Source organism: Hippocampus zosterae, chromosome 1, assembly GCF_025434085.1.
Source record: "Hippocampus zosterae strain Florida chromosome 1, ASM2543408v3, whole genome shotgun sequence".
In the NCBI taxonomy this organism is placed as follows: Eukaryota; Metazoa; Chordata; class Actinopteri; order Syngnathiformes; family Syngnathidae; genus Hippocampus; species Hippocampus zosterae.
Genome location: NC_067451.1, coordinates 22,613,638 through 22,639,644, shown reverse-complemented (window position 1 = coordinate 22,639,644; position 26,007 = coordinate 22,613,638). Strand labels below are relative to the sequence as shown.

The 26,007-nt window shown below is 43.0% G+C and overlaps 1 protein-coding gene across 3 annotated transcripts; it reads left to right on the top strand.

Annotated features, from left to right (window-relative positions):
* Nucleotides 1–25,553, top strand: LOC127610594 (ras-GEF domain-containing family member 1C-like). Of its 3 annotated transcripts, none has more exons than XM_052080929.1 (14): nt 1–375; nt 14,253–14,468; nt 15,608–15,730; nt 15,863–16,000; nt 16,674–16,895; nt 18,038–18,112; nt 18,637–18,738; nt 19,676–19,778; nt 20,019–20,098; nt 21,157–21,252; nt 21,328–21,423; nt 21,526–21,649; nt 22,157–22,229; nt 22,725–25,553. In XM_052080929.1, exons 2-14 carry the CDS (start codon nt 14,259–14,261, stop codon nt 22,747–22,749), a joined length of 1,467 nt encoding a protein of 488 aa, XP_051936889.1. In that variant the 5' UTR covers nt 1–375; nt 14,253–14,258; the 3' UTR covers nt 22,750–25,553. The 3 variants fall into 3 exon arrangements, with proteins under 3 accessions (XP_051936889.1, XP_051936888.1, XP_051936890.1); XM_052080928.1 differs by lacking the exon at nt 1–375 and adding an exon at nt 7,117–7,281; XM_052080930.1 differs by lacking the exon at nt 1–375 and adding an exon at nt 11,741–11,788.
* The last annotated feature ends 454 nt before the right edge of the window (nt 25,554–26,007 follow it).

The following is a 26,007-nucleotide window of genomic DNA, read 5'->3' as shown; positions in this document are numbered from 1 at the left end:
CTTGATGCCTGTGAGTACTTGTCTCTCCTCTCGTGTCCGATCTCCTGGGCTGTGGACGTGTTGATAACCTCCACCGTGTCTCGTCTCTGCGCGCAGCAAGGCGATCGCCACGCCTTTGGGGAGTCACTTTGGCACGGCGTCAGCTCACCCACAGTGTCCGTTCTCTCTCCTCTAGGGATTTTTTTCCCCTTACTCCACGCAAGAGGAACATTTTCCCCCTGCACATCAATCACGCACGCCGCGCTGCTTGTTTGGAGTGCGATCGTGCTGCTGCGTGGACGTAAAATAATTTGGGGAGGATATCTGGAGGTGCACTCGTATTTATATCGGATAGCTACACGTCGGATCAAGAATGGGGCTTGCAGCGTAGTGGTGGTAAGGGCACTCCTACATTATCCTTACAAACCTAATTGTATTAGTTCACGCCCTTGGCCAGGGCATTTCCTCTGTTAAAAAAAAAGTGATTCTAGACCGTGCCATCCACTGGAAACCTAACGATGACAATTTTCAAGAATTGCATTTAATTGTGCTTGGCGCGAGTGTGTGCGTGTGTGTGCACGTCTTCGGGGCGTAAGAGGGGACCCTGCACACGCCTTTGGTGACCAGGTGACCATGTGACGGGAAAGGTACTTGACTGTGTTACGATGCAGATGTTGGCATTCATCGTTCGTGCAACTATTACACTGCTGAGTGAGTGTAGAAGCAGTTTTTTTTTCTAAGACTGGTGAAGACAGAGACGCTCGATGCCAACTCATGCACTCATTGGCCACAACACCACAACAGAAGGTACACCTGCACACTCATGAGAGCCAATGAAAGAACTATATATAATTTTGTGTGTGTGTGTATAATTTGTTTATCTATAGTTGTGTGTATGGACGGAATTAAAATAGCACCCCTGAGGATAATACTGTCGCAGTACAACCACAATAATCACAAAATGAATCAGCAAGAGCATTGGCATATTTGTATTTTGCATTGGATTTAATTAGATTGTGAAGGTGTACCTAAGGAATCGACAGGTCTTGTGTCATGTTGAACGGATGCATAGGATCCATACCCAAAATGTAGAAAATGGAGGGAAAAAAGTCTGAATGATGCATTATAGCAGTTCTTTTTTTTTTGCCTCAGGCTGACGGATGTCAAAGCTTGGCAAAGGAAGCTGAAAAGGATCTGTTATCTGTCTTCGGCAGCTTATTTTAAGGTGCACAAATGCGAGGCGAGCTCTGTCACAAACCAGTTAGGTGGGGAGGAAGTCTACTCAGGGTTTGCTGAAATTACCAGTCAGGCCACTTGCGTACATCGTTCCCACGCCCTCAGCTCCTCGCAGCCTCTCGGTGCTTCTCATTACAGTTGTGGACCTTAAAAGCTTCCTCCAGCTTAGGAAGCTACCCTGAGAAATGTGTCTTTGCTCGGCTACATTGGCAGTGTGTTCTTGTCTGCCCTGCCTGTCTTCTGAATTGGTTTTAGCCACCGTTGATTAATTGCGGCGGCACCATGAGCTTTCCTGCTGTCAAGGCCCTTTTCACGGCTATCATGATGACATGGTAAAACGGTCGATAGTAGGAATGATACAGTAATTATGGTTCCATTCCATTTCAGTTTTCGAGCGACAGCTTCCTGCAACTTGGCATTGTTGTGCAATTTTTTGCGAGTAGCAGAGTAGTTGTCAAGCACTCTTAGGAGTGGCAGATACACTTCATTATACGCTATACAAGTGTAAGATTTTAGTGATGCGATAATGCACATCAAGACTTCGACGTACAGTAATCATAAGTGATTATTCACAACATACATGGGTTTAAGGGTGCAAACGGCACACAATGAACTAGTTGATACATGAATGCATTTGTCTTCTATTTATGTCCTGGAAGTGTTTTTTCAAAGAAATATTGACGGTAATTGTGACTTCACTGCTGAGCGTAGGTTAATGGTCGACTCGAGCAGGGACAGTCGGTCTCCCCCAAGGAGCACACGAGTTGCCCGCGGGCCTGTTTTAAAAGTAGCTCACCATTGATGGGACATTGTGATTTCCTCGAAATGTTGTGGATGCCATCAATTGAAAATGTAAACCCTGGCTGAGATATTTAGGAATTAAGTGTTGCATAATAAATATGTAGCTGTTTCATACCTTGTTGAAACACTGTTGGCAATTATTGCGAGGAAGCATTTACCTGCCAAATGTCCGCACGTAGATGCATACCATTAATGACTGATGCCAAGATCATTACAGGTCATTCGTGCAAACTTGTTTCAGAAGTGTTTATTGATGTGTTAGCCCTTTGCCTTCATTAGTACCCAAGAAGTTTCAAAAAGGGCGGCGACCTCTGAATTAGAGGACCCTCAACGCTTAGGAATGCGTCAATAATTTACATCTCACTTCTTGCCTGTGTTTTCCAATTGTTTGTTTATTGATCGAATATTGAAGTGTTGACACAAAATGCAATGAAGGGCACTGCATGTCTGCAAGCAACACGGACACTGTTGATTCATTGTTGATAAGAATTCAATCAAAAGAAGAATTTGTCAGCAAAGACTTACATGCACACAGACCTCCATTTTGGCACCACAAGCCTGCTCAATTTGAGACTGGCATTGAAACAGTAGTTTGTTTCGAGAGATTCTCACATAGCCTTAAAAAATGCCCATAAACCTGGTTGCGGCCATGTTGGATATTTTGTACAGGGCCGCAGGAGTGACGCTGAATAAAGTATTTCAGTCTTCCAGTACAGTAAAAGTGCTCGTTTTAGAGGGGCCTTTTGTTGTGGGCAGCCTGAGGTACATCTGTGCAATAATCCTGCTGACGAATCACCATCTTGACATGTTGCACCTGAGAGGTGGATGTATTATCTCGGCAAAAGCGAAGTGCAACACAAATTTAGAAAGATCTGTGAGAAAATGACCTTTTGTTTAAAAATTATATATTTGATATTCATATATATGGGCTGAGTAACGGTGCTTTTTTTTTTTTTACTCCATTTTAGTCATTTCAGTCGATTGAGTGAACGACTTCCTCCCAAAGCGCTCACTTGTGCATGAGTCACCACAAGTGTGCAGGTACAGACAGAGAACACAATACGTCGTACCCTGCAACTCGACTTCGGTGCGTCGAGAAGACCAGGTGTGTTCCTCTTAATGAAGAGTGTGAGACAGGTCTGCAAAGTGTGAGGCCCCTCAGCGTTTACGTCGGAAGAGGGCAGAAGGGTTTTTTTTTTCTGTCTGGGGCAGGGCGACGGTCCGGTAGACACAGTTGTCCGCTTGCAATGACAGCTTTATTGCCGCCACAAGCTTTATGGTGGTGCGTAGCTTACGAGGGCCGAGGCGTGCGTGTGTGTGTGTGTCTGTGCAGGAATTCCAATTGTCTATACCACAGCCATGAGATGATTTTGAGTCAGGGCAATCAAAACAGAAAGAGAGGAAACAGCCTAGATGGAGGATAGATACAACCCCAAAAGGTTGTCGGAGTCCTCTTAATCAATTAATTAATCTGTCATGCTGTGATTGGCTGAAGAGTAGCCCAGGGGTGTTCCAAAGACAGCTGGGATTGGCCCATTTTATCCCTAATCAGGACAAGAACTATGGAAATCTGGTGCATTGATACAATACCATGTTGGCGCCGTTCAATATAAAATTTTTTATCTTCGTGCTATATACAGTAAAAATGTCAACTATGCAATAAAAGTATTTCGTTTGTATTGTTATTTTGATGTGGGCTATCTCTTTTGCCACACTAATGAAGTGTCTGAGACGGTAACACAGCAACAGTCGTCTTTCTATTATGTCATTCTTGGTCCTCGCGGCCCAGGCTTGACTAATCCGTTTCCCCCCTCAATCAAACTATTACAGTACATGAATGTAACAGCTGGATTAGGCGTGAGGATATTCGTCATGCCTGGAGAGTGGGTCACAATGAGGGCGTGCTCGAGAGGCAACTGTTATCTAAACAACGTCCGTCGTTTTGATGCACATTTCTAAGTCGATGCATCTCATCCAAATAGTGTTTCTCTGACACGAGCTGAAATGTTTTAAGGAGGTCTCCCGTGGGGAAGTTGTGCAATACAAAAAAGGAACTTGGTATTATATATGGTATTATAAAATTCCCAGTGTGCATTTTCATCTCAGTGTCAAAAAATCTTGCAAGTGTTCCTGCTCAATGGGGAAACACCTCAGTTAGACGAATCAGATTTAAAACCGGCAGGGGTGGGCCACTTAATACAACCCCCTAACCCCCCCAAAAAAGGATTAATGGATACATGGATTCAAAAATGTACTCTCAAAAAAGAACTACATTATGAACTCATATTTTGCAAATATGCATGTATTTTGTCCAAGTTCAAAATAGCATTTTTTGCCCTACATTTGTCAAGTCGAGTCAAGTCAACAGTATTTATAGAGCACTTTGGAACAGCCATCGCTGCATACAAAGTGCTGTACATGGAGCGATTTGGTTAGGAAGTGAGGGGTGCATTTTCACCAATTATGTCAAACCTATTGCGTCAGTTCTCACTCAATTCTACATTTGATTGATTGCTGCCTCTAAGTCAGCTCGGAAGTCTCCAGTGGTCCACTGTGGCCCTGAGCAGGATAAAGTGCCGTAGAAAATGCATTGATGATTAGGAGGAGAAACAATTTTTATGCTGCACCTGCCAGAGCCTCAAATGATTCCTTCAGACTGCTGAACTTGATCACGAGAGTCGCTGTGACAAAAAATGGATGAAAAACAGGTGAAAAAGCAGGGACAGAAGTGAATTTTGATGGATGGCAAGGAGAGAAGTGAGGGAGCCGCAGTGGGGAATTCAACTGGCATCTAATTACCTCCCAACAGGAGCCTTGACTCCATGGAAACGCTTCTCGCGCGCACACAGGCCCACGTTAGGAGCATTGCCGCCGCCACATGGCTCTTGACACACATGGATTGACTTGGTCAAAAGAGCAACGGAGTATCATTGCATCCTACTGGACTCTTCTGTTACCTCCCTTATCCAAGCATCTTACGCCACCTCACATATGATCAGCACGTTACATGACTAGTTATACCTTCCCCCCCGTCAACAATGACATTTGAGGGGAGCGTGAGTCTATTAATAGAGTGGCAGATGTTGCTCTCGCTATGTTGAGCCAGAACGGAAAGAATGGTTTCTTGGGTTGAGCCAACTAATGATAGTGCTTTCTCTAATCGTATTGGCGTATACCAGGCAAGAATTACGATTGTGTATTCCCCCAGCACTAATTACGCCGCGTTGACATCATACATTGGTCGTGATACGGCGCACGGCATCTGTCCATGTTAGTCATAATGAGCAGATAGATATCACATCTGCACGAAAGGAGACAGCCGCAATGACTCCAGTGGATGGCTGATTATCAAATTTGCCTCTGTAAGCGCAGTGGCAGCATATATCGCAGGTTTGACGTGTTTGTCTCTGTGTACATGAGTCGGCTCATTTAGTCTAAAGACTTTGAGGTATTATGCATGCATATGTTTCAGGGTTTGCTCCACTCTTGTTTTCATTCCCTCGTTCTTCCGTTCACTAGCCCTTAAGTGGGGATAAATATTCATATTTAGAGAGACAGCATCCCCCCCTTCTCAGGGATGGTTGTAGATTGGAATATCTGGAAGAAGACGTGAATCTTTTTCAAAGATTTACGTCCATTGTGAACGGCAGGGACACTCACAGATAAGCCTCCTTGTCGGCAAGTGTATACCTCATCTCAGCTCCAATTATGTATGAATAAAGCTGCACATCAAATATCAGACGGTCTCAATTTATTTAAGAGTGTATAGCCCATCATTAATGTTAGAAAAGAAAGTGTTTTTTTTTTTTTTTAATGACGCGAGTGGTGTCATCACGTCAGATACTGTTCAATTTTCTGTTCGGGTGATCGTTTGACTTTTTCCACTTCAGACCAGTTGAAGTGACATTTTATCGATGTTACAAAATGGGGGGTAGAGGGACTGGTTCAAAGAAAATGAGGTCAACTGACCAGAGTCTTGTTTAAATGTTTTTTTTTTTTTTTAAATGCGCTAAGGAGTGGCACCCAAATTGCGTTGTATGTTATACAATGACAATAAAGACGATTCTGATTCTAAAGATGGATCTGCATATGAACAGTTTTCGAAAACTGGCCAAATATTTCTATTCCGTCCATTTTGTACTAGGTTTGAAATCTGGTCTTGCATAGATGAACACAAAGATTATATATTTTCAGGGCGCCGTGACTTATTTTGTTGTACGAAGGCCAACAAGTGAATACACAAGTTGGTCATACCCATTGCTGTATGTATAGAAAATGAAAACAAGAAACTCGTCACAACAAACGCTCTCAAACTTGAGCCGTGCTATATGGAATCGAATCGTAATCCCACTTTTTTTCCATCCATTGTGTGCCACCATTGTGTCCTTGTTGATTGGCACGGGACTTTCCTCAAACCCGTTGTTTTTAAATGTACTCTAGAACTGGAAATACATTTGGATTGGACTGGATAAATGATGCTGGCGCCATAACATTGCCTCCATCACGTCATGACACATGATGAAGGATGCTTTTTGTTTTCATTCAGTCATTCTTCACAAAGGAACATTGGCGACTACTGGCCCGGCTGTAGTATGTATTACAGTGTTTTCATTCATTTTTAATGAATGAGGATCGTTTTGACAACATTGTCCTCTGTGAGAGAAACCAACAAAAGTTTTGACTAGGTGATTGTCTGGCACCCGTCAAAGCATGCAGCTTGCCTTTGCAGTGTCTAAAAGATATACTGCATCACCCTCCTCCTCTCCGGCTGAATAGTAGCGCAGATGGTAGCACTTACAGTGAAGGTGGGACTAAGTTACACTCCCAGCCCTTCCAGCCCCTTTATACAAGCCCATACACATGACCCACCCATATGTATGCACACAAGTGTGCCCAAAATCGCTCAAGAATGAGGATGGCTTGTTGGGGTGTGGAGGAGAATTCCCAGTGGTCTTTGTAGTTGGATGGGTGGCCGTGGAACAGGTGCCACGTGTTAACCTGCTCCGTGTCACATTCATGACAATAAAGGGACTCGGGGAGGGGCTCCCTGGTAAGTTTGATTGCCCAACATGTGTCGCAGTATAGCCTGGGAGGAGAATGGGAGGGGGTAGGGCTGAAATGCCTCTGTCGAAACGCAATCCCACGTTGGGCTGCAGTGTGGGTGCTAATGTGCACGCAAGTTTATTTTTTTTCTTCAAGGCACAATGAACTCATTTGTTTGCGGCTTTCGCTCCTCCTCAGAAAGACACACCGCGGACCACAATGGTGAGCTGGGTGAACATATGGGAGCACTCGACAGAATGTTGTTTAGCTTTGCAAATGTACATCGCCAATTCGGTCGATAAATGTTGGAGTACAAAAGCCTCCCAGTGGAGAAGCAGAATGTTTCCCGGGAAATGAATAGGTGGGTGTGCAAGTGGAGCAAGACTGGAGTTACAAATAAGGACTGTGGGGCTAAACTTGCACCTGTCTGGAAGCACAAATTGATCTTTCAAAGAATACTTTTAAAACAGTGTCAGGACCAAAATTACGCAAGGAAGCATGTTTTGAGCGCACGCTCCCAAAATAGAGGATGTTACCATGTTTGAAAGAAGTGATCACATGGATGCTAAATTCGTGTTGGTTGACAAGAGACCATTTTCCTCTTTTCCCCTCCTTCCTATACGGCTAAACTTATCCCATCCAGAAACAGGGAAGTACCAGCCGAAACAAAAACATGGGAACAGACCTTTTTAAATCTGGTGTTGTGCCCCACTCGGAAGTGTTCTTTTGGCACTGACTTTTTAATGCAGTGTCTACGAGGTATAGAAAACAAGCACAGTCAGCTATGGTATCATATAAAGTGTGTGAGGACCTTTTATTTTTGAAGATCATTAATGAGTTGGGATACAATTATTGAGAACTTATGTCATAGTGGAGCTTTGCAGGATGTCTTTTGCACAGCAGATAAAAAGAAAGCGGAAGGTGTATGCGGCATTTGTTGTTTGTTTTCAAGTATTGTGAAACTGACTCATCGTTGCAGTCAGTCAGCATTACTTCCTTATTTGTACTCCTCTGCGACACTTAAGAGAATTTAGTCATGTCACATGAATTAATTTGTCAATAAGCTTACTCGATTTTTGCCTCGACTAATTTCAGTCACAATCAACAGAGAAAGCCACACAATCATCAGAATTTTTAACCACAGTTTAATTCATTGTTATACCCATCCGTATCCAGATCTATCCATCTTTGTCGTCCTCCACCTCACAGTGCCAAGGTCATAGATTCTTTCTGTGTAGAGTTTGCATTTTCTCGCCTGCGTGGGTTTTCTCCGGGTACTCCAGTTTCCTCACACATTCCAAAAACATGCAAGACAGGTTAAATGAACACTGTAGTCTTATTTGTACATTGGTGTGACTGTGGGTGTGAATGGTTGTTTGTCTATGTGGGCCCTGCGATTGGCTGGTAACCATTTCTGGGTGTACCCCACCCACTGTTCGAAGACGGCTGGGATAGATAGAGAGGGGTGGGGGTGGGGGTGTAAGAAACAGAGAGAGGGGGTGGGGACAGAGAGAGAGAGAGACAGACAGACAGACACACACACACACGCACACACACGCAGTCTGTCATCGCTGTTGTGGGCAAAAGGAGTTGACGCGCTTCTGGTGTGATTATGAGTGCGATGACCTTAAAATTCTTTGTCACACACTCCAAAAATTCCCAATTGTAGATAAAGATGATATGTAGCCTTCAATATTTTCACTAAAAGAAGACCCCAAAGTGATAATGGATGGGAACAAAGCTGCCACTGTACTCCATCTCACCCCATTCAAGCTTCACCTTTGTCCTTCGACTCTGTAATGACAAAGGTCAGATTGACATTCGATTTGGACTGACTAAGCCTCTTCTGTCTGCGCTTTTAACCTAGTTACTACACACACACACACACACACACACACACGCACACACACAATCTCTCTCACAAACTCAGGTATGTGTGCGTTGTGCTAGTTATATGCAGTGAAACAGGTTTCACAGATAATCCGAAACAAAGAAGAAAAGCTATGTGGTGAATCTGTCTGACAGCTTAAGGTTTTAGGTCATTGTTTCATCGACACTACGATGACACACCTCCGCTTTACTCACTCACAACTAAACACACAAGCACACGACGAGACAGTCAAGAGTGCTGATAAAAGATGACTTTTCTCCAGACTGAGCCATTGTGTTCATCGCAATCGAACAAAGCAAGTGGATCCCCGCCGATGGCCAAAATGACCGGCTGACTGAAGCTCAGACGACACATGCACGCTCCCATGCACGCCATAAAGGGGCTTGAACAATGACACACTCAGTCTAGACAGAGAACGGGGCTGCTGCGGTTGGCCATGGAGCTCTCCGGGGGAGGTTACTGCTCACACCACAACACTCACCTGTTCTGAACTGTGTATTTTGATGTTTGTGTTTTTTTTTTTGTGTTTGATGTTGTGGGTTTTCATTCAGTGTTAATTCGTAGCCACAGCCACTGAGTGAGAGTCGTGTCCCTGTGGTTGACCTCTTGGAAGTAAACATTAAAAGGTAAAAATGTAGAAATAAGAGTGCCAATCTTTTTAGAGCGGGCATACCTCCCAGACTTTGAAGTCGGTAAAAATGTGAGACATTTAGATACTTTTATCCCCCTCAACATGCTTCAAATAAATTTGAACTCTCACCGTTCAATATACAATAGCACCTCTACTTATGAACGTGTCTTCATATGAGATTTTCAAGTGACGAAACGCCTCAACAGGAAAATCTTGCCTCTTGTTACGAAAGAAATGTTAAGATACGCAAGGTAAAAATACAATATGGGCTGCTACTCGCAGCTTCGAGTTTCCTGAAGGCAGCATATTTAGAGCTGCTCTGCCATTGGCTAATAACGAGCATCATCCTGGCATCCCATTGGCTAAGAGGGACTTCTACTGGACATGTCTGTGCGTTTAGATAGATAGATGTGTGTCTATGCAGCGTCCTTGTCATTCGCCCCTCAAGCCATGAGGTGTTCTGATAGTTTTATGTAAATGTGAATCACTCAGATAAAGTATTCACCAGTCGGGCGATCGCTCACTATGCTGATGTTCGCCTTGGACATTTTTGAAGGATCGTTAAAAGCTGACAAAAGCAAACGTCCTTGGATCGGTTCGTAACAAAACGCCAGGCATAAAGCACTTCTGAGAGAGAACATGAACTAAAGAGGGCAAAAAACGATGAGGACACAGTTAAAGGTTAAATGACCATCATTTTCATTCTTTATTCTTTGATTTTTACATGAAACAACTCTCATTTATTTTGCCATAATGTAATCGTAACATGTATTTGTTACATATTTTGATGCATTTTTATGCTTTAGAAAACATTTGTCTTTTTTTTGGGGGGGGGGGGGGGGGTAATTAGGGCGTTTACATGGATAACGCGTCTCAACTTCTAAAATGTTCTAGTTCAGAAATTTCTTCCAGAACCAATTAATTTTTCTGGAAGAAATTTCTTCCAAATTACACGTTGTTTTAACGTGTAATGCAAAACTGACTTTTCAAAGCCCACTCGCTTAATGCTAACATATAAGGTGAAACACTATGAACGAGCCAATGGAAATTGGCACAAATGTTCCGGTAATTGTAAATCTTCAAAGTGCTACTTTAACTCATAAAGAACAGCAACAAAACTGACAAGCATGTATTCTTTCTGTTCTGTCTGAACAACGATTTTGACAGGAGTTCATCATCTTTATGCTCTTACAGCAATTCTGCTGCATCTCATCTAAAAGACCCCAGTGCTGACTGGCATGTTGCGGCACAATGGTATACTACTTCAAAGGAATGAACCGCAATGAGGGGAGACCAGCTCATGTAAAGCAATTTTTTGTGATTATTTCACATAACATCTACTTTACTGATGATTTTAGCTTGTTGTGACCCATGTACAAGTATAGGTGACTAAATGCCTGAGGGTAATTTTGCTCTTCAGCCGCCGCACACTGCGAGATGCTTCAGAATCCAACTAGAACCCGATCAAGGCAAAAAAATGACAGCTGTCCCTTTACTCCCACACATTGGGCGATTTAGCATAAGGACTCCTTGTGATGTGAACTGTGTGAGCTTGTATTGCATTCTGGGGTCCTATACAATATGTTGTGCCATATCACTTTTTTTAAAAGGTAGAATGTCAGTCAAGGAAGACCCAAGTTCCAACTGAAAGAGGACAGGGGCAAGAATACCCATGAAAAAAATGGACATTTATTGAAAAGGAGGGTTTGCTCCCATTCATTTGAATGCAGCCGTAGTACTGCCCGTGTATATTTTTTCTCACAAGCGTCTCTACTTGGCGGCACGGAAACCCGCAGTGGCTCCTCTTGTTGTCTGTTTAAGAGGGAGGAAATTTCATCTGTGCTGTATGTTGCACATAAAGGGCATTTGACAATAAAGTTGTACTTGATGGTTGGTTACGTATTTTTGTGAATTACAAAATGTGTACTCTATATGCTGTATTTCTGTTTCTTGGCGGGTTTGTGGTGGGCATCTGTGTCTCGCTCGCATATAACCCAGAAATGTATTTTTTTGCCAGAAAGAGTTTTGGGTGGAGTTCCGCTACATCACTGTGTGCGGCGGCCTTTAGGGAAATTCCAATAAGTTTCATCAAACTCTCAGACTACTTATTTACATTTATTTACAGTGACTATGTTTCACAGTAAAATTCATTGGGAACATTTTGCTTCTTCAACATGGAAGAGGTTGCTTCAGAAAGTTTGAATGAGGTCACCACTTGCTATTTAAAAATATATATATTTCAAGGTTTAAATTCACACTATTTATTTCAAGAACTTGTTTTTTTTAGTGCTTGTAAACATACAGAATGACCCAGTGTGTCATTCATGTACAGACCTTGACTGATTTACCCTCACCCCGACCAAACAGACTTTGATAGTAGCTGCACGATGGCTGTGAGGCAATGATGAATCACAAGCAGGCAGCTGCTGTTGAGGAGTCAGGCTGCTAAAGTTGTAAATAGAAGATTATCTCTCATGATACAGGAAGTCTTTGACAGTGTGCGTGCGCATATAGGAAAAAAAATCTCTCTCAACAAAATCAATTTTGTTTGTGAAGTTTTGCCTGTGTGGAATGATTAGTAGATGTTTGATATGTAAAGGAATTTTTTTTTTCTGCCTTTTCTAGTGAAGCCTACAACATGGACAAGTTTCTTCCAGCTTGAATTTTTTTTCCTCTTCATTTATCAGGCCATATCTCCATGGTAATGCAATCCATTGAAGGTTACTGCAAGGACACTCAATCAACTCCTGCAACTAATTTAGATTGTGACACCTGACATTTTGAGAGGGAAACATGCCATGACCATTGACCTACTTTGGTGTATTTTGAAGTCTAATGCCACAAAATGAGGCAACATGTCTGACAGTTTTCTCATGTAACTTTTTTTTTATTTATTAGACTTTTGCATGTTCTAGACTCTAAATTCTAGAGTCTAGAACATGCAAAAGAGGCTCGGGGGCATATAGCTATAGAGATGTAATTCCAGGTTTCAGAAAGCCAGTAAGACCACCCACGCCGTCTCTAGCCTTTTGTTTGCCTGTCTGTGTGTGTTTGGATCGAGGTGTCCACACATGCATGAAGAAGTTCTCGTGTTCAGAAGAAATGGTGGGGGTGCGGAACAAAGAGAAATGGAGACATTCTCACAGGAAACCCGAGACATGTGTGTCAGAGAGTAGTTGACCTTTCACCCATGCAGACACCGGGGATGCTGCTCAATTGAGGTGGCTGAACAGCACTGGATGAGGGGCGGGGACTCCAAGGTCACCCATGGGTAAAAAAAAAAATCCCATTCTCAAGTTTCCTGCAGGAACAAAGGATGTGCTGAATTGATCAGTATCTTCATTTGTTTGAGTTTATTTGTGTGCAACAGTGTTTGCCATGTCAACCTTGGATTTCTATAATGATCAATGCGCTTTACATGTATCGCACTTTTCTACAACCAAGGTCCTCAAAGTGCTTTAACACAATCGCCTCAGTTCAGTATTTTGCCCAAGGAGACATCAATATGGTCGCGACAGCCTTCAGGTTGACAGACAACCTCACCCGCCCCTTCATGCAAGCGTTCAACAGTTAACTGCCCAATCTGGTTGCTAACCTTCACAGAAAGACCCCCTAAATCACAAACCGTCTCAGATTATTTTACTGTCGAGGCAGCTGCCATTTGGACATTATTTTACAATGTCTTTGCTCGTGTTGTAGTTGCCACTGTGCTCTCTCCACTCCATTTTTACGTTTCTCGAGTCGTCCAGCTGGCCTCGGTTCCTGCCGTTTCTCTGTATTTACTTTACAATCGTCTTTAGCCTATATACTGTATTCTGGGAGACATGTATTCACATTTAACGAGGTCCAGGAAGAAACTATCCACACACTTAAAAGTTCGACACGGTTACATAAGGCTCCTAGATGAGTGTAAATTGATCTGTAAATATGATTTTGGTCAAAATAGCATTTGTAATGTATTTGTATTTAAGGGGTGGGAGAAGATCACTGTTATTTTCATTCACTACTTCAGAAAATGAACAAACACAAAATGTTCTCAATTTGAAATGCAGTGCAGTGTTTGTGCCACACCGCCTGGTTGACAGACAGCAGGAATAATAGGCACGGCCATCATCTTAATAACTTATGACATGTTGCTCAAGAGTTCTGTCAGTTTTTTTTCGCCCCCGATAAAAATTGTACCTTGAGGAACATGAGACCCTCTGTTCGTATCGTATCTGCGCACATATCTTAGCTTACACGACAGTTCACCTGTGCTCAGATGCAGTGTCAGCCCAGTGAGGGAAGCAACATGTTGAATTTTTAAAGCGCGTAACCGCAGTACTTTCGTCCAGCGAAAGACACGCAGGACAGAAATGGAGGCCACGTACTCATTTTACAGCTGGTTTCCTTGGCAACTGAGTGACCCATATTTTCATTGGGTCTTCCGTCACGTGGGAGACGGCACAGCTGTTAGGGCGGGGGGACCCTCAGTGACAACAAAGTGTAAAGTGAATGATGCGCTGGGAGGATACATGGAGGACCTAACACATGTCATCATACAGTAGACAGTACCACGACCACCTGGCTGTTTTGCCGTGGTTTTTTTCCCCCCCCCCGAGCAAAATGAAATTCTAATTTTTTTTTGTTTGCTCACAATCTATTTTGATTTTCACTTTTGTTCTATTCCAGCTAGGAATGCCCCAGACTTTGTGCTCAGGCACCATGTTCACCACTCCTAGTGGCTTCAGCCCCCATCTGGCCTGCGCTGAGCCTGAGGAGGAGGAGGAGGCTGCACAGGAGGGCCAGGGGCCCGCAGCTTGTCTGGCTGATGGGCCCCCCATCAGCTCTGCCTCACTGGAAACCCTCATCCAGAATCTCGTGCCTACTGCTGACTACTACCCCGAGGTAAAGGGCACGAGCATAACACTTGGCAGAGCGCTGACCTCCAACACGAGGCTGAATAATCGTAACTGGGTTCAGCGCCAAATATTGTACCTCCTGCTTTTGCATTCATGCATCGTTTACTATGAATCTGAGCGAAATGTGAAAATAAGCCATATTTCACGATTGGAACAAAACAAAAAATCTCTTTTCGTAAGATGCTGCTCCTGACAGTGCATCGATTATTGTACAGCAGATTTGCTGCCAGTGCATCTGTGATTTTCTGCTCTGTGCATCTGCTGAAAGAAGAAATGCCATTTTGATGATGAAGTTAAAAGATGAATCCTATGAAAATACACTTAAACTTATCAAAACTTGCTTATTAAAAAAGTATTTCCTAAGGCTTTTTCAGAGTCTCGCAGTCACGAAATGGGTGAATATCAAATCACGAGAAAAGGAAGGAAGGAAGGCTCATCACACAGTTCTCCAAATAAGAGCCAAAACGCGTTTGATTCAAGCTGTTTATTTGTCACTGCCAGATGGAGTTTATTGCAAAAGTTCTGCACAAAACAAAATATAATTAAACATTGTATATTTAGACACAATGGACTCTTCAACGAAGTCAAGTCATTTTCTCTTCATGCAAGTGCGCTACCCAAATCTACAATAAAGGGCAAAAAAAAACCCCAACACAAAAAAAACAGACAGGCTTACTGAATTTAGCATCCAGTAGAAGCTCCAGTGAGTGATTATAAACCTTCAAAGGACTCCCAAACATATACTCTGTGGGTACAGCAAATATAAAAAAAAAACACACACAAAATGAGGTACTGTGTTACATTGAAGGGGGACGTCCTTTTCTTGCTGTTAATTACGCTGCATTTCCTCCAGTATACCTCAGTGTTGCTTTGCATGTTGTGGCATGACGTTCTACTACAATGAAGGCGTGCACCGAATGTGGACTTATGTGCGTACTGTAAAATCCCCTTTTTTTTTTTAATTGCCTGAGTAGCTGAGATATCCCAGTGTGTGTGTATATGATGAACTGCGGTATAGCGGGGTTGACTGCACAACACTCCAGAGACTCGAAACCATTCAGTCATTACAGATGACATGCTTTGTTGACACAATGGCAAATAATGTCTCCTTCTGTCCTATGACAGAAAGCCTATGTGTTTACGTTCCTGCTGAGCGCCCGTCTGTTCATCGCTCCCCCGGAGCTGCTGGCCCGCGTGTGTGAGCTGTGCATCAAGCAGCAGCAGCTGGACCAGAGCCCACTTGATTCGGTGGGCACATCCTCACATTTAAAACCACACAGCGCTCCGTAACGCACAGAGCTCGGAGCACGGCCGAGTCCCGTTCTTCTGCCAGCGTGCAACTGGATGACCAGCTTTATGATTGTTCTCATTCAACAACAGGCAAAAGTGCGCAAGTTTGGTCCTAAGATCCTGCAACTGCTCACAGAGTGGACGGAGACATTCCCCTCTGACTTTAAGGAGGAGAAGATGGTTGGACTCCTGAAAGACATCATCCACAGGATAGCTCCCTGTGATGAGGTCATTCCATCATATTTATTCCATCTTTGTTTGGGAATGTTTCTTGGACGCTACACTCGAAGCAAGTTACATCCATGCTGTATCGCTGGCCATAATTGCATCATGCAAATATGCTATATAGCTCAAGTGAGGAATGCGGTGATGTGGAAATGGATTCCGCAAAATCACTGCCGCTGTGTCAGTGTGAGGCTTAGTAGCCGTAGCACAGTGTTACGCAATCTTTGCATGGCGTGGCTGAGAGGAGAGAAGGACGTTAAGAGGAGTGGTTGGATGCGCCGCCTCAAGAGAGAATGGGTGGATGGCTGCTTTGAGAACATTTGGGGGGGAGGGCTACCGACCACAGAGGCGAAAAATAGAAGAGAATGAGGATTCTTAGCAAAAGGTAAGATGGAGGAAGTAGATTTGAGGCGAGCAAGAAGGGAAGGTGTTGCTATTTACGCCTCGTATGTGTTTCTTTTTTGTGCAAATCCAACGTCATTTTTCTAAAAGCTTGCCTTTACACCCTTATATATTTGACTTTAGATATTTATATATTATTTATTTGAGTCTTTATTTAATTTCCAGGGTGGCCATAATACTCGTTGGTGTGGACCTATAACCTACCGATAAAATATTCATTGTTTTCAACTAAGACTACCTGACTGATCTCACCTCTGATTCTTCTTCTATTCAGGCCTACTGGAAAACTTTGAACCAGGTGCTCCAGAAGCTGAGCCAAAGGCTGGCCTTGATGAGTCAGGGGGAGGAGAGCATCATCAAGGTCTCCCTGAATGCCTCCTACATCTCTGACAAGCTCGTGGCCTTCAAGACCAAGCCCCCGCCCATCCAGAAGGACATGCTCTCCATCTGCAATGACCCTTACACACTGGCTCAGCAGCTCACCCACGTGGAACTGGTGAGGGAGGGAAGGGGAGGATGAAGGAAGGTTGGGGGTGGGGGGTTGGCCCGAGATCAGGAAATGAGGTGATAACAAAGATGGATGAGGAGAAACGTTTGGTGGAGGATTGGCGAAGGGAGGCCAAGGTTGGTCAAGCATTGAAATCACATCGGAATGCGCAAAGTGAAAATAGTATTGTTGACATTTGATTATGTGGTTTCCTCATGAAAGGAGGCACACCGGGGAACTTCAGGAGAATTCACAAGAAGTGAATCATGGGGCAATATGGACTCACTGTTTGTTCTTTTGTACTCCACACAGTTTATGAACTCAAAAGGATATCACAATGTCGAGACGTCATTAAGAACAGCAGCCGAATAGTTATTTTGCAAAAAGCGATCTTTGTTAGCGGGGTCATGGATGTATCTCTACTTCCTATGTGTGACGTCAAGTTCTTCTTTCGGCCGCAAATTAGATGAGATGAAATCGACAGCACCTCTGCTGGTCGCAGCTGAGTAGTGCACTCCCATTTTGCAGTGATTTAACAGACAAATGCAGTGAGACAAACGACATGACAAAAGAACACCGGCGATTGCGTGCACAGTCTCTTCCGGTCCGTGTGCGTGCGTTCATGTGTGGGCGCATGGATGTGGTGTGGGTGTTTGTATTTGTGTAAGCGTGTAGTCCCGTGTCTGAGTGCTGACATCACCCCACAAGTCAGTCATGCGCCCGGGGCAGCAGCAAACTACGTGGATAAACTGCAGTGAGTGTATTAGATCTGACAGCTTCACACTCTCCCACTCCTGCACAACACACACACACGCACACACACCAAACAAAGATCCACACGGTCACACTTGACATGACTCCGATTTGCATTTATTTCTTTGAGCCATAACAACTACAAGCCTAACAAAGTCGATGTATGCGACTGGTTTCATTTTGATGGCAGCACAAGTTGACAAAAGGTCAAATGATTCTTTTCACTTTCTGCATGTTCGATACTGACAGTAATCAACGAGAATATCGCACCACGTTGAGAAAATTCCCATTAGTCACAGGAATGCATCATTACTTCCTCCTGTCGATTGACTTTTATTGCTGAAATGAAATAATCGTGAATGTGAATGTGTATGTGTGCATCCCTGTGTGTTTTCCAGGAACATTTGGCTCATATTGGACCGGAGGAGTTTGTTCAAGCGTTCGTTCAGAAAGACCCCATAGATGGAACCCGGGTAAGTTTTCATCAGTGAAGATTTTAATTATAGCCTATGATTGCACGTTTTTAAGTGTGTTTGACTTGCTAGAAGCAACTACATCCATATTAATATTTGATCACGGTAATCTATTTATCTTGTGCTATGTGGCTATTTGGATTCACTCACAAATGCGTTCAGGGTAACAACAAGCACAGTGTCATTTCTGCTGTTGTGTTGAACAATGCTGGGGTCTTCTTTTGTATTTGCTTGCCGTCTCTCAAGTGTCGTCGGGTCTTCCTCGTGCTATCGATCGCGTTGCCACTGCTCTCAGCCTACCGCTGTCTTTGTCATTTATGCTTGCAGACAGGAAGCTAATTTCCATGAGAGCAATTCCCTGTAGAAGCATTTCCATTACTCACTTCTATTTGCTTCTTTGTTTGCGTGTGTGTGTGTGTGTGTGTGTGTGTGCGTGTGTGTGTGTGTGTGTGTGTGTGTGTGTGTGTGTGTGTGTGTGTGTGTGTGTGTGTGTGTGTGTGTGTGTGTGTGTGTGTGTGAGACAGCAACAACCGTGCTTTGGTGACCAGAAGAAAACCTCCAACCTGGAAGCGTATGTCAGGTGGTTCAACAGGCTCTGTTATCTGGTAGCGACTGAGATCTGCATGGTGAGTAGTGTACATTAGTGTACTTATCCATCCATTTTTTTATCTGCTTATCCTCACGAGGGTCGCAGGCGTGCTGGAGCCTATCCTAACTGTCATCCTGCAGTCGGCGGGGTACACCCTGAACTGTTTGGCAGCCAATCGCAGGGCACACAGAGACAAACAACCTTTCACACTCACAATCATGCCTAGGAACAATTTTGAGTCTTCCATTAGCCTGCTATGCATGTTCATGTGTTTGGTATGTGGGAGGAAACTGAAGTTTGGTGTACTTATATGGAGCAAACATGTCAACATCCGTACATTTGAGAGTGGCCTTTTTTTGCGGGTGGCCAAAGGCACACGTGCGGTTATCATGCTGTCTAATCAGCATTTTTGCGCAGCCACACCTGTGAGCTGCACTCACACAGATTTAGACAGATTCGTAAATAATATTTGAGAGAAATAGACTTGGTGAAGAGAGAAAAGGTCTTCGATATTTGAGTTCTGCGCATAATTGAGTTCTGCACATATATATTATACAACTGCTTTATTTTGAGTTTAAACTTGAAAGAGGTTTGTTGCCAGAACTCGCAGTAAAATTGTTACGAATCGTGAGTACCCTCTAGTGGTTACTTTTGTACACACCTTTTCTTGATGCACGAATTTCTGCAGTCACTTGTTTTTGTCTGAACGAATCTGAATGTTCATTTTTATTTATTTTATTTTATTGTTTTTTTTTTTTTTTTTTAAATTTTAAGACCCAAATCAGTTTGCTCTGATTTCAGCTATTTAAATGTCATTTCTGTGTGGTTCCTTGAATCTTCTGTGGCAGTAAACTTGCAACCAGGGACAAGCAAGGCGTTTGACCTTTAGTGAAAGAAACGCTTAGTTCGAGGTTCAGCAAAATAATGAACACACTGATCGATTTTGCTATGTACTTGTTTATTGCCTGTTTCAGCCTGCAAAAAAGAAGCAGAGGGCCCTTGTGATAGAGTTTTTTATAGATGTGGCCAGAGAGTGTTTCAACATCGGAAACTTCAACTCACTTATGGCCATCATCTGTGAGTGCACTAATTGTATGCTTGTTTATTTGTTACAATCCCCATCGGCTGTGCTCTGAAGCACTGCTAGTCTTGCTGGGTGGGGTCATCTTAAAACAACAGTACATACTGTAGATTTAAAAACATTCATTTAGAAAGAAAATACAGAAAACAGTACACGTTAATAAAAATAAGAATAAAATTCTAAATATGTGTCAAGGTAGCGCATCCATTAATGATTTAAATATGCCTCCCCCTCAGCGGGTATGAATATGAGTCCTGTGTCGAGACTGAAGAAGACCTGGGGCAAAGCCAAGACTGCTAAGTTCTTCATTTTAGAGGTAAGAAATTACCGTCGGCCCATTCCCTAGGCAACAGATACAAGTAGTGGAACAGCCAAATGTGTAAACAGCCCTTTCGCAGACTGCACGATGGATTCAAGTGTCCTGGACTATTATAGACCGAATGAGATGTAAAATACCAGCCAAATGTATTTCCTAATTTGGAGCGCTTGACCCAAATTTTAACCTCAATGAAGTAGCCCAGAATATTTGGTTACTTGGAACTATTATTATTAACCGCATCAGAACAGAATATAATATTACCCTGCATTTACAGTAGCTCAGAATATACTTCATGTTGAAAATTGAAGTCCATCATACCCTACCAAAGTGGGGTATTAACTCATTCACTCCCAAATACGTTTTTAAACGTCTTTTCAGACTTGGTCTAGAATTGACTCGTACTGAATGAGTTAAATGGAACTAATATTTGTAGGATTTATTGCATTTGCCCAGATTTATATTCTTATCCTGGCATATGAACTTCAGTAGCAGGTTGCGACTCTGCAATTGTGTTACATGTACTGGACGTTTAGCAAGGCTGAGATGGTGGTAGAATGTGATGGGATGAGCGAGTCAGGGCGAGGGACCGCATCCCTCGGGAACGATCACGTTTATGACGTGCAGACCAAGCTGTGGATTTGGAGGCTGAAGGCAAACGGTTCTGCATAACGAGAGTTGACAACCAAAAAAATAATGACGCATCGTCGATTAAGTGACATCGACCCGATGACCATCATGTGGGCATCAACTTAAAGTAAAAGAAACTGAAGAAGAAATGAAAGCATATGATTTTTTTTTCCAACATCTACTGGACAGACCAAAATCTATCCTGGTACACTAAAAAGTAAGATGTGAAATTGCACAAAATACACATCAGATTGTAATCTGGAACATTCGAGAACGTATCCTCACCCCAGATGATAAATCGAGGTTTTGTAAAGTACACCCATGGCCATGAAAGATTCTCACCAACCTAGGTTTTTGTTTATATGATACTACCGCTGCTAAACCAGGTCCGAATATGAAGTTGACAGTGTTGCGCTTTCCCTTGACAGCATCAGATGGATCCTACAGGAAACTTTTACAACTACAGGACCGCGCTGAGAGGTGCCGCCCACCGCTCTCGGACGGCCAACAGCAACAGAGAAAAGGTCGGCCTCCGAGTTGTCTCGCTACGACTTTTGTTCTTCCACTTGCTTTGTCCTCACTTTCTATTTCCTCCTCAGATCGTGATCCCTTTCTTCAGCCTTCTTATTAAAGATATTTACTTTCTGAATGAAGGATGTGCCAATCGACTTCCCAACGGCCATGTTAACTTTGAGGTTAGACACTCGTTTATTGTGACCATCCCAGAAAAAAAATGAAACAAAAACAAAAATGACATTGTGGTTGCATTTTGTGTCTGGAAATACTTTGGACTTTAGAAATTTGTGGAGCTGGGCAGACAAGTTGGGGAATTCATGATCTGGAAGCAGATGGAGTGCCCCTTTGAGGAGGATCAGACCATTCTCCATTACCTCCACACTGCCCCCATCTTCAGTGAGGATGGTTAGTACATGCCATGTCTTGTGCACATTCTCCACTCGATTTAGGTACACCTCCAAAATTTGATGAGGGAGTGCAGTGTCAAAAAAAATAAATAAAATAAAAATCTACCTATACAAAGATGATTGTCAATTTTAATGAAGAATGATAAAAATGTATTAATTTAATCGTATGTTCATGATTGTAGTGGCACTTTGCAAAACACATCAAATTAAAAAGGTGTTACCAATATTTTCATTATATAACTACATGAACAAAGCACCATGTTCGAAAAAGTTTCTGGTTTGACGCTTGCAGTGCTCGCCTACTGAAAACTGCAACCACTATAATGAACACATTAAACAGGGTCTCCCAAATGACTTTTCTGTCAAATAAATATGCGCATTTAAAGTTAAGATCAGCTGCATTGATTTTTTTTTTTCATTTGAGCTCATGAGGTTGTTCAGGTGTGCCTCATGGAGGTATTCGACTTCAAACACTCTAATTTTGAGTGTTATGCTTCACCGGCAGGACTCTATCTTGCATCCTATGAGAGTGAGAGTCCAGAGAACCAGGTCGAAAAGGACAGGTGGAAAGCGCTCAGGTACTTGCCACTCAAATGTAACATTTGTCGGACGCCATGAACTGTGACAACATTCAGCATCCATTTATTCACGTCAGACATGCTATTACTGTAATACATTTTGAAAAGAAATTCTTCTGAGGATATTCGTAATTTCCCATGAACGTACAGTTGCTGCTATAAGATAAGATAAGATATCCTTTATTCGTCCCACAATGGGGAAATTTACAGCCTCCAGCAGCAAGAATGTATGTAGAAAGAAGAAAGGAGAAAGAGAAAAAAAAAACCCAACAAACATCTTTCAATTAAATACAATATGAACACAAATGGATAAATCGCAGTACTATTTACAATTTTCCTTCACATCATTTAATTATTATTATTATTATGATTGTTATTTTTTATTCATCAGCCTGACAGCAGTCGGTAGGAACGAGCGTCGGTATCTCTATCTATGTGTACATGACTGACATTTTGCGCCAATCTCTCATTCAGCATCTTTTATCTCCCTCCCAGGTCAAACGTTCTGGGAAAGACATGAGGCACTGATGGCAGCTTGTCCTCTCGCCAGCGAGGGAGCGCATGTTCTCATTGCACTATAATGAACTATGAAGGAACCAAGCTGGTACTTAGGTGTTTTCTATGAAGACAAGATGAAATAAGAAAAAAAAGGATGATGAACAGGATTCATCAAGTTTAGGGTGTGATGAAGAAAAAAAGATGTGAAAATAATGAAGCTACTGAACATATAATGACATAGTTCCATGATGAGGATGTTCATTTACCATTTACTCCGTGGAGGCGTGTTTACGACCACGGAGAGTACAGTTACAGGGAAAACTACTTTATAACGTGAAATTCCTACTGATGCTGTTGTTATTTTGGTATTTGCTTCTCTCTCTTTTTCTCTCCATCTTAGGTCCAGAGCCTCGATAGCTATTTTGTTTGATGTTTTCCTTACGTTGTCATGTACTGTAATGAAACTTTCCATGATGTGAAGGGCGCTGGCTTGCCCATATCGGCCGTTCAGTTTTATACTGTTGGTCTACTGTAGTGAAGGAATTACTGCGTGTGCCTGGGAGGATCGCGAAGTATTTTAGTGTGTGCGTGTGTGTGTACGTTCTCCACATGAAGCATCCATGTCAGCTGAGATTATCTATTATAAGAATGACTGGAAATTCTTATTTAATTTTCTTGTTTGTTTGTTTTAAAATTATTATTTATTGTGTTTTTTTTGTGTGGCTGGGCGGGGTAATATGTGCTGCTGGAAAAGTGTTTACTCCTTTCAGATGTGTTGTGCCATGAGTGCGGGAAAACTACCGGTACAGTTACCTTAGCCAAGTGTGTACATTCGACCCCGCCCATCTTTCTGCTCCTCAGGAAGTCTTTTCTCATGACTGATGTTCAGTTGTCTGATTATATTTATGGAGATTTCTGTGCTGACAGATGTATTGTTTTATTGTACTTTAACTTTGTTTAATATGAAGTGATACGGCGTGTTATACAGTGGGTTATTTCTTCAAGGGGCATTAGGCGAGTTCACCTTGTGACTACTAGCGCAAGCTGTCAGTGATGATGCAGTGTTGTATGCTAAAGAAGGACAGACAGTGTTAAGTAACGAAGGGAAATTGTGCCATATGAATTTAAGATTAAGATATCCTTTATTTGTCCCGCAATGGGGAAATTACAATCAGAATTCAGAAAGGAAAAACGCTGGGTAGGGAGAGGGGAAAAAAAAAACACGCTCGAACTATCCTCTCCCAAGGATAATTTAAGTCCAGGATAAAAAAAAGACCCTAGCACATAAATAAGCATATGACAGTTACAACAAGTCACAAGACACAACATGTAATAAGGGGGGAGGATGAATGGGAGGAGGAACGCGGGGTAACCGCGACGCGGCCGAAATGACCAGCTGCACGGTCACCGTTGCGCTCCGCATATCGAACCACGTCACGGGGGAAAAAGAATCGGAGCGATGAAGACGGTGATAACAAGGATGTGTATGCGCGTGTGCTCGTCCAGTCGTGTATGTGTATGCGTGTACAGGTCATAGCTGCTTCGTCGAGGTCTGCTCATCATGAAGACAGTCCCGGCTTATCAGTCCATGGCCGAGAAGGAGGGGGGTGGTGGTGGGGGCCCTAGACTCCATGCGCACTTCAATCCAGGGGAAAGGCCAGATAGTGTTTGTTTTGGAGGGACGGCCGCCAACAATTCCAGACAGCCTTGAGTCCTTGGTCTGTATCTCCTCACTGGCGCCAATCAGTCGGATCCGAAAATTCTTTCCGCAGCGTGGATTCCAACTTCTCCATGGTGTTGTCGATCGCGCGGAGTTGCTCCAAAACCGCAACAATATTGCGGTTGGCTCAGTCACCGCTTGAGTCTGAGTGTTGGACATTCGCGCCAAGCCATCCAGAGTGACCGGCAGCTTGTTCACTTCCAATAGAGCCGCTCCCATCGGTTGAATTTTGCGATAGAACAGAAAGCTGCCAACACCAAACAGCAGCATACCTGTTATCAAAAGGCCAATGATGTAGATGTCTTCCACATCCTCCACGGACAGTACTGTCAGGCACACCAGTCTCCACTTTCTCCATGGATCCAGGGCGTATCCGGCAGCAAGTGTCCCCAGAGGGCAAGCAGGCTCCTAACTGCCCGCTCTTTTCGTTGAAAAAAATTTTGTCGATTACATCGAGAGACCAGCCAACTAATTCCATGGTTAGTTCTTCAGATGAAAAATTCGGTAGGGGGCTGGGAAAAAAGTTAGACAAAGATGGCACAAGGACTAAGTGGCGAGCACGGAAAAGGTGGGGTGAGGGCAGGAGGAGCAGTGCAAAAAGTGTCCGCCTTCGTCGACAGCCAAGCAGAAAAGCCTTAATGGTTCAGGTTTATCTTGGGTTAGGTGTGATTGTTTGGTGGGTTTGTTTTCGGTCTTTTTCTCATGCTTTTTGGAGCTCTGTGAAGATGTCCGAATCGGGGAGTGAGCGGAACCAGTGTAATTAGAAGCATTTCGAAACCACTCGCTTCTTTGTTATAGCTTGATGTCAATACTTTCTCCTAAGACGCACCATTTCTTCTCCGTAAGACTGGTCCATAAACTTTCCCTGTCACCTATAGGTCATATATAATAACCACAGATGTGGCGTCCAACCTAAGGTCGGTTTTGATTACATTTATCCTGGGATTTAGATGACAATCACCTACACATCTATTGCATTCATCTTTACAGCAAGTACCAAGCACCAGTGTTTTCATTTATTTAGGTCAAACTGAAACCGTTATGATTCCAGCATCACTGCAAAATGTGTGTTCCTTAAAACCTTTAATAAAGTAAGCCATGCTCATCTTTTTTTCTGCTCTTGAATTACACCACTTTTAAACTGTACAACATACTGGGACATACAACAACTGGTTTGTAGGTTTTGGTGATCCTGTCCTTCTGAATGTGGGCCCAACTACTCTTTTCTTCTCTTTCATGTGTCTTTTATTGAAGTTTCAATATAACCGAATCATTTTTTAACTTACTGTGGCGTAGCTTATTTTACTGTTGGTATGTCATCGTTTGTCAGTATATGAGCTGTTGTAATTAGTCTGCTAACATTCAAGAAGTTCGATACCTAAACCTCATCGTCCGTTGCGGCAAAAGAGTACAGATACTTGTGTAAACGTGGACTGCTAAAATTGTAAGTAGGCTGTTGATTTAACTCCTTGACCAAGTAAAATAGAAAAAAAGCAAGACTGAACTGTATTCATATTCACCACATATCATTCTTATCGCTTAATGTATTGCTTCGAGTCT

Bases quoted from the DNA above. Each gene is read 5' to 3' on its own strand.
- LOC127610594 (XM_052080930.1), top strand. From the start codon at position 11,756: ATGGAAGAGGTTGCTTCAGAAAGTTTGAATGAG. The intron at 16,001-16,673 runs GTCATTCCATCA...TCTTCTATTCAG, and splicing joins GGATAGCTCCCTGTGATGAG to GCCTACTGGAAAACTTTGAA. The intron at 18,113-18,636 runs GTAAGTTTTCAT...TGTGTGAGACAG, and splicing joins ACCCCATAGATGGAACCCGG to CAACAACCGTGCTTTGGTGA.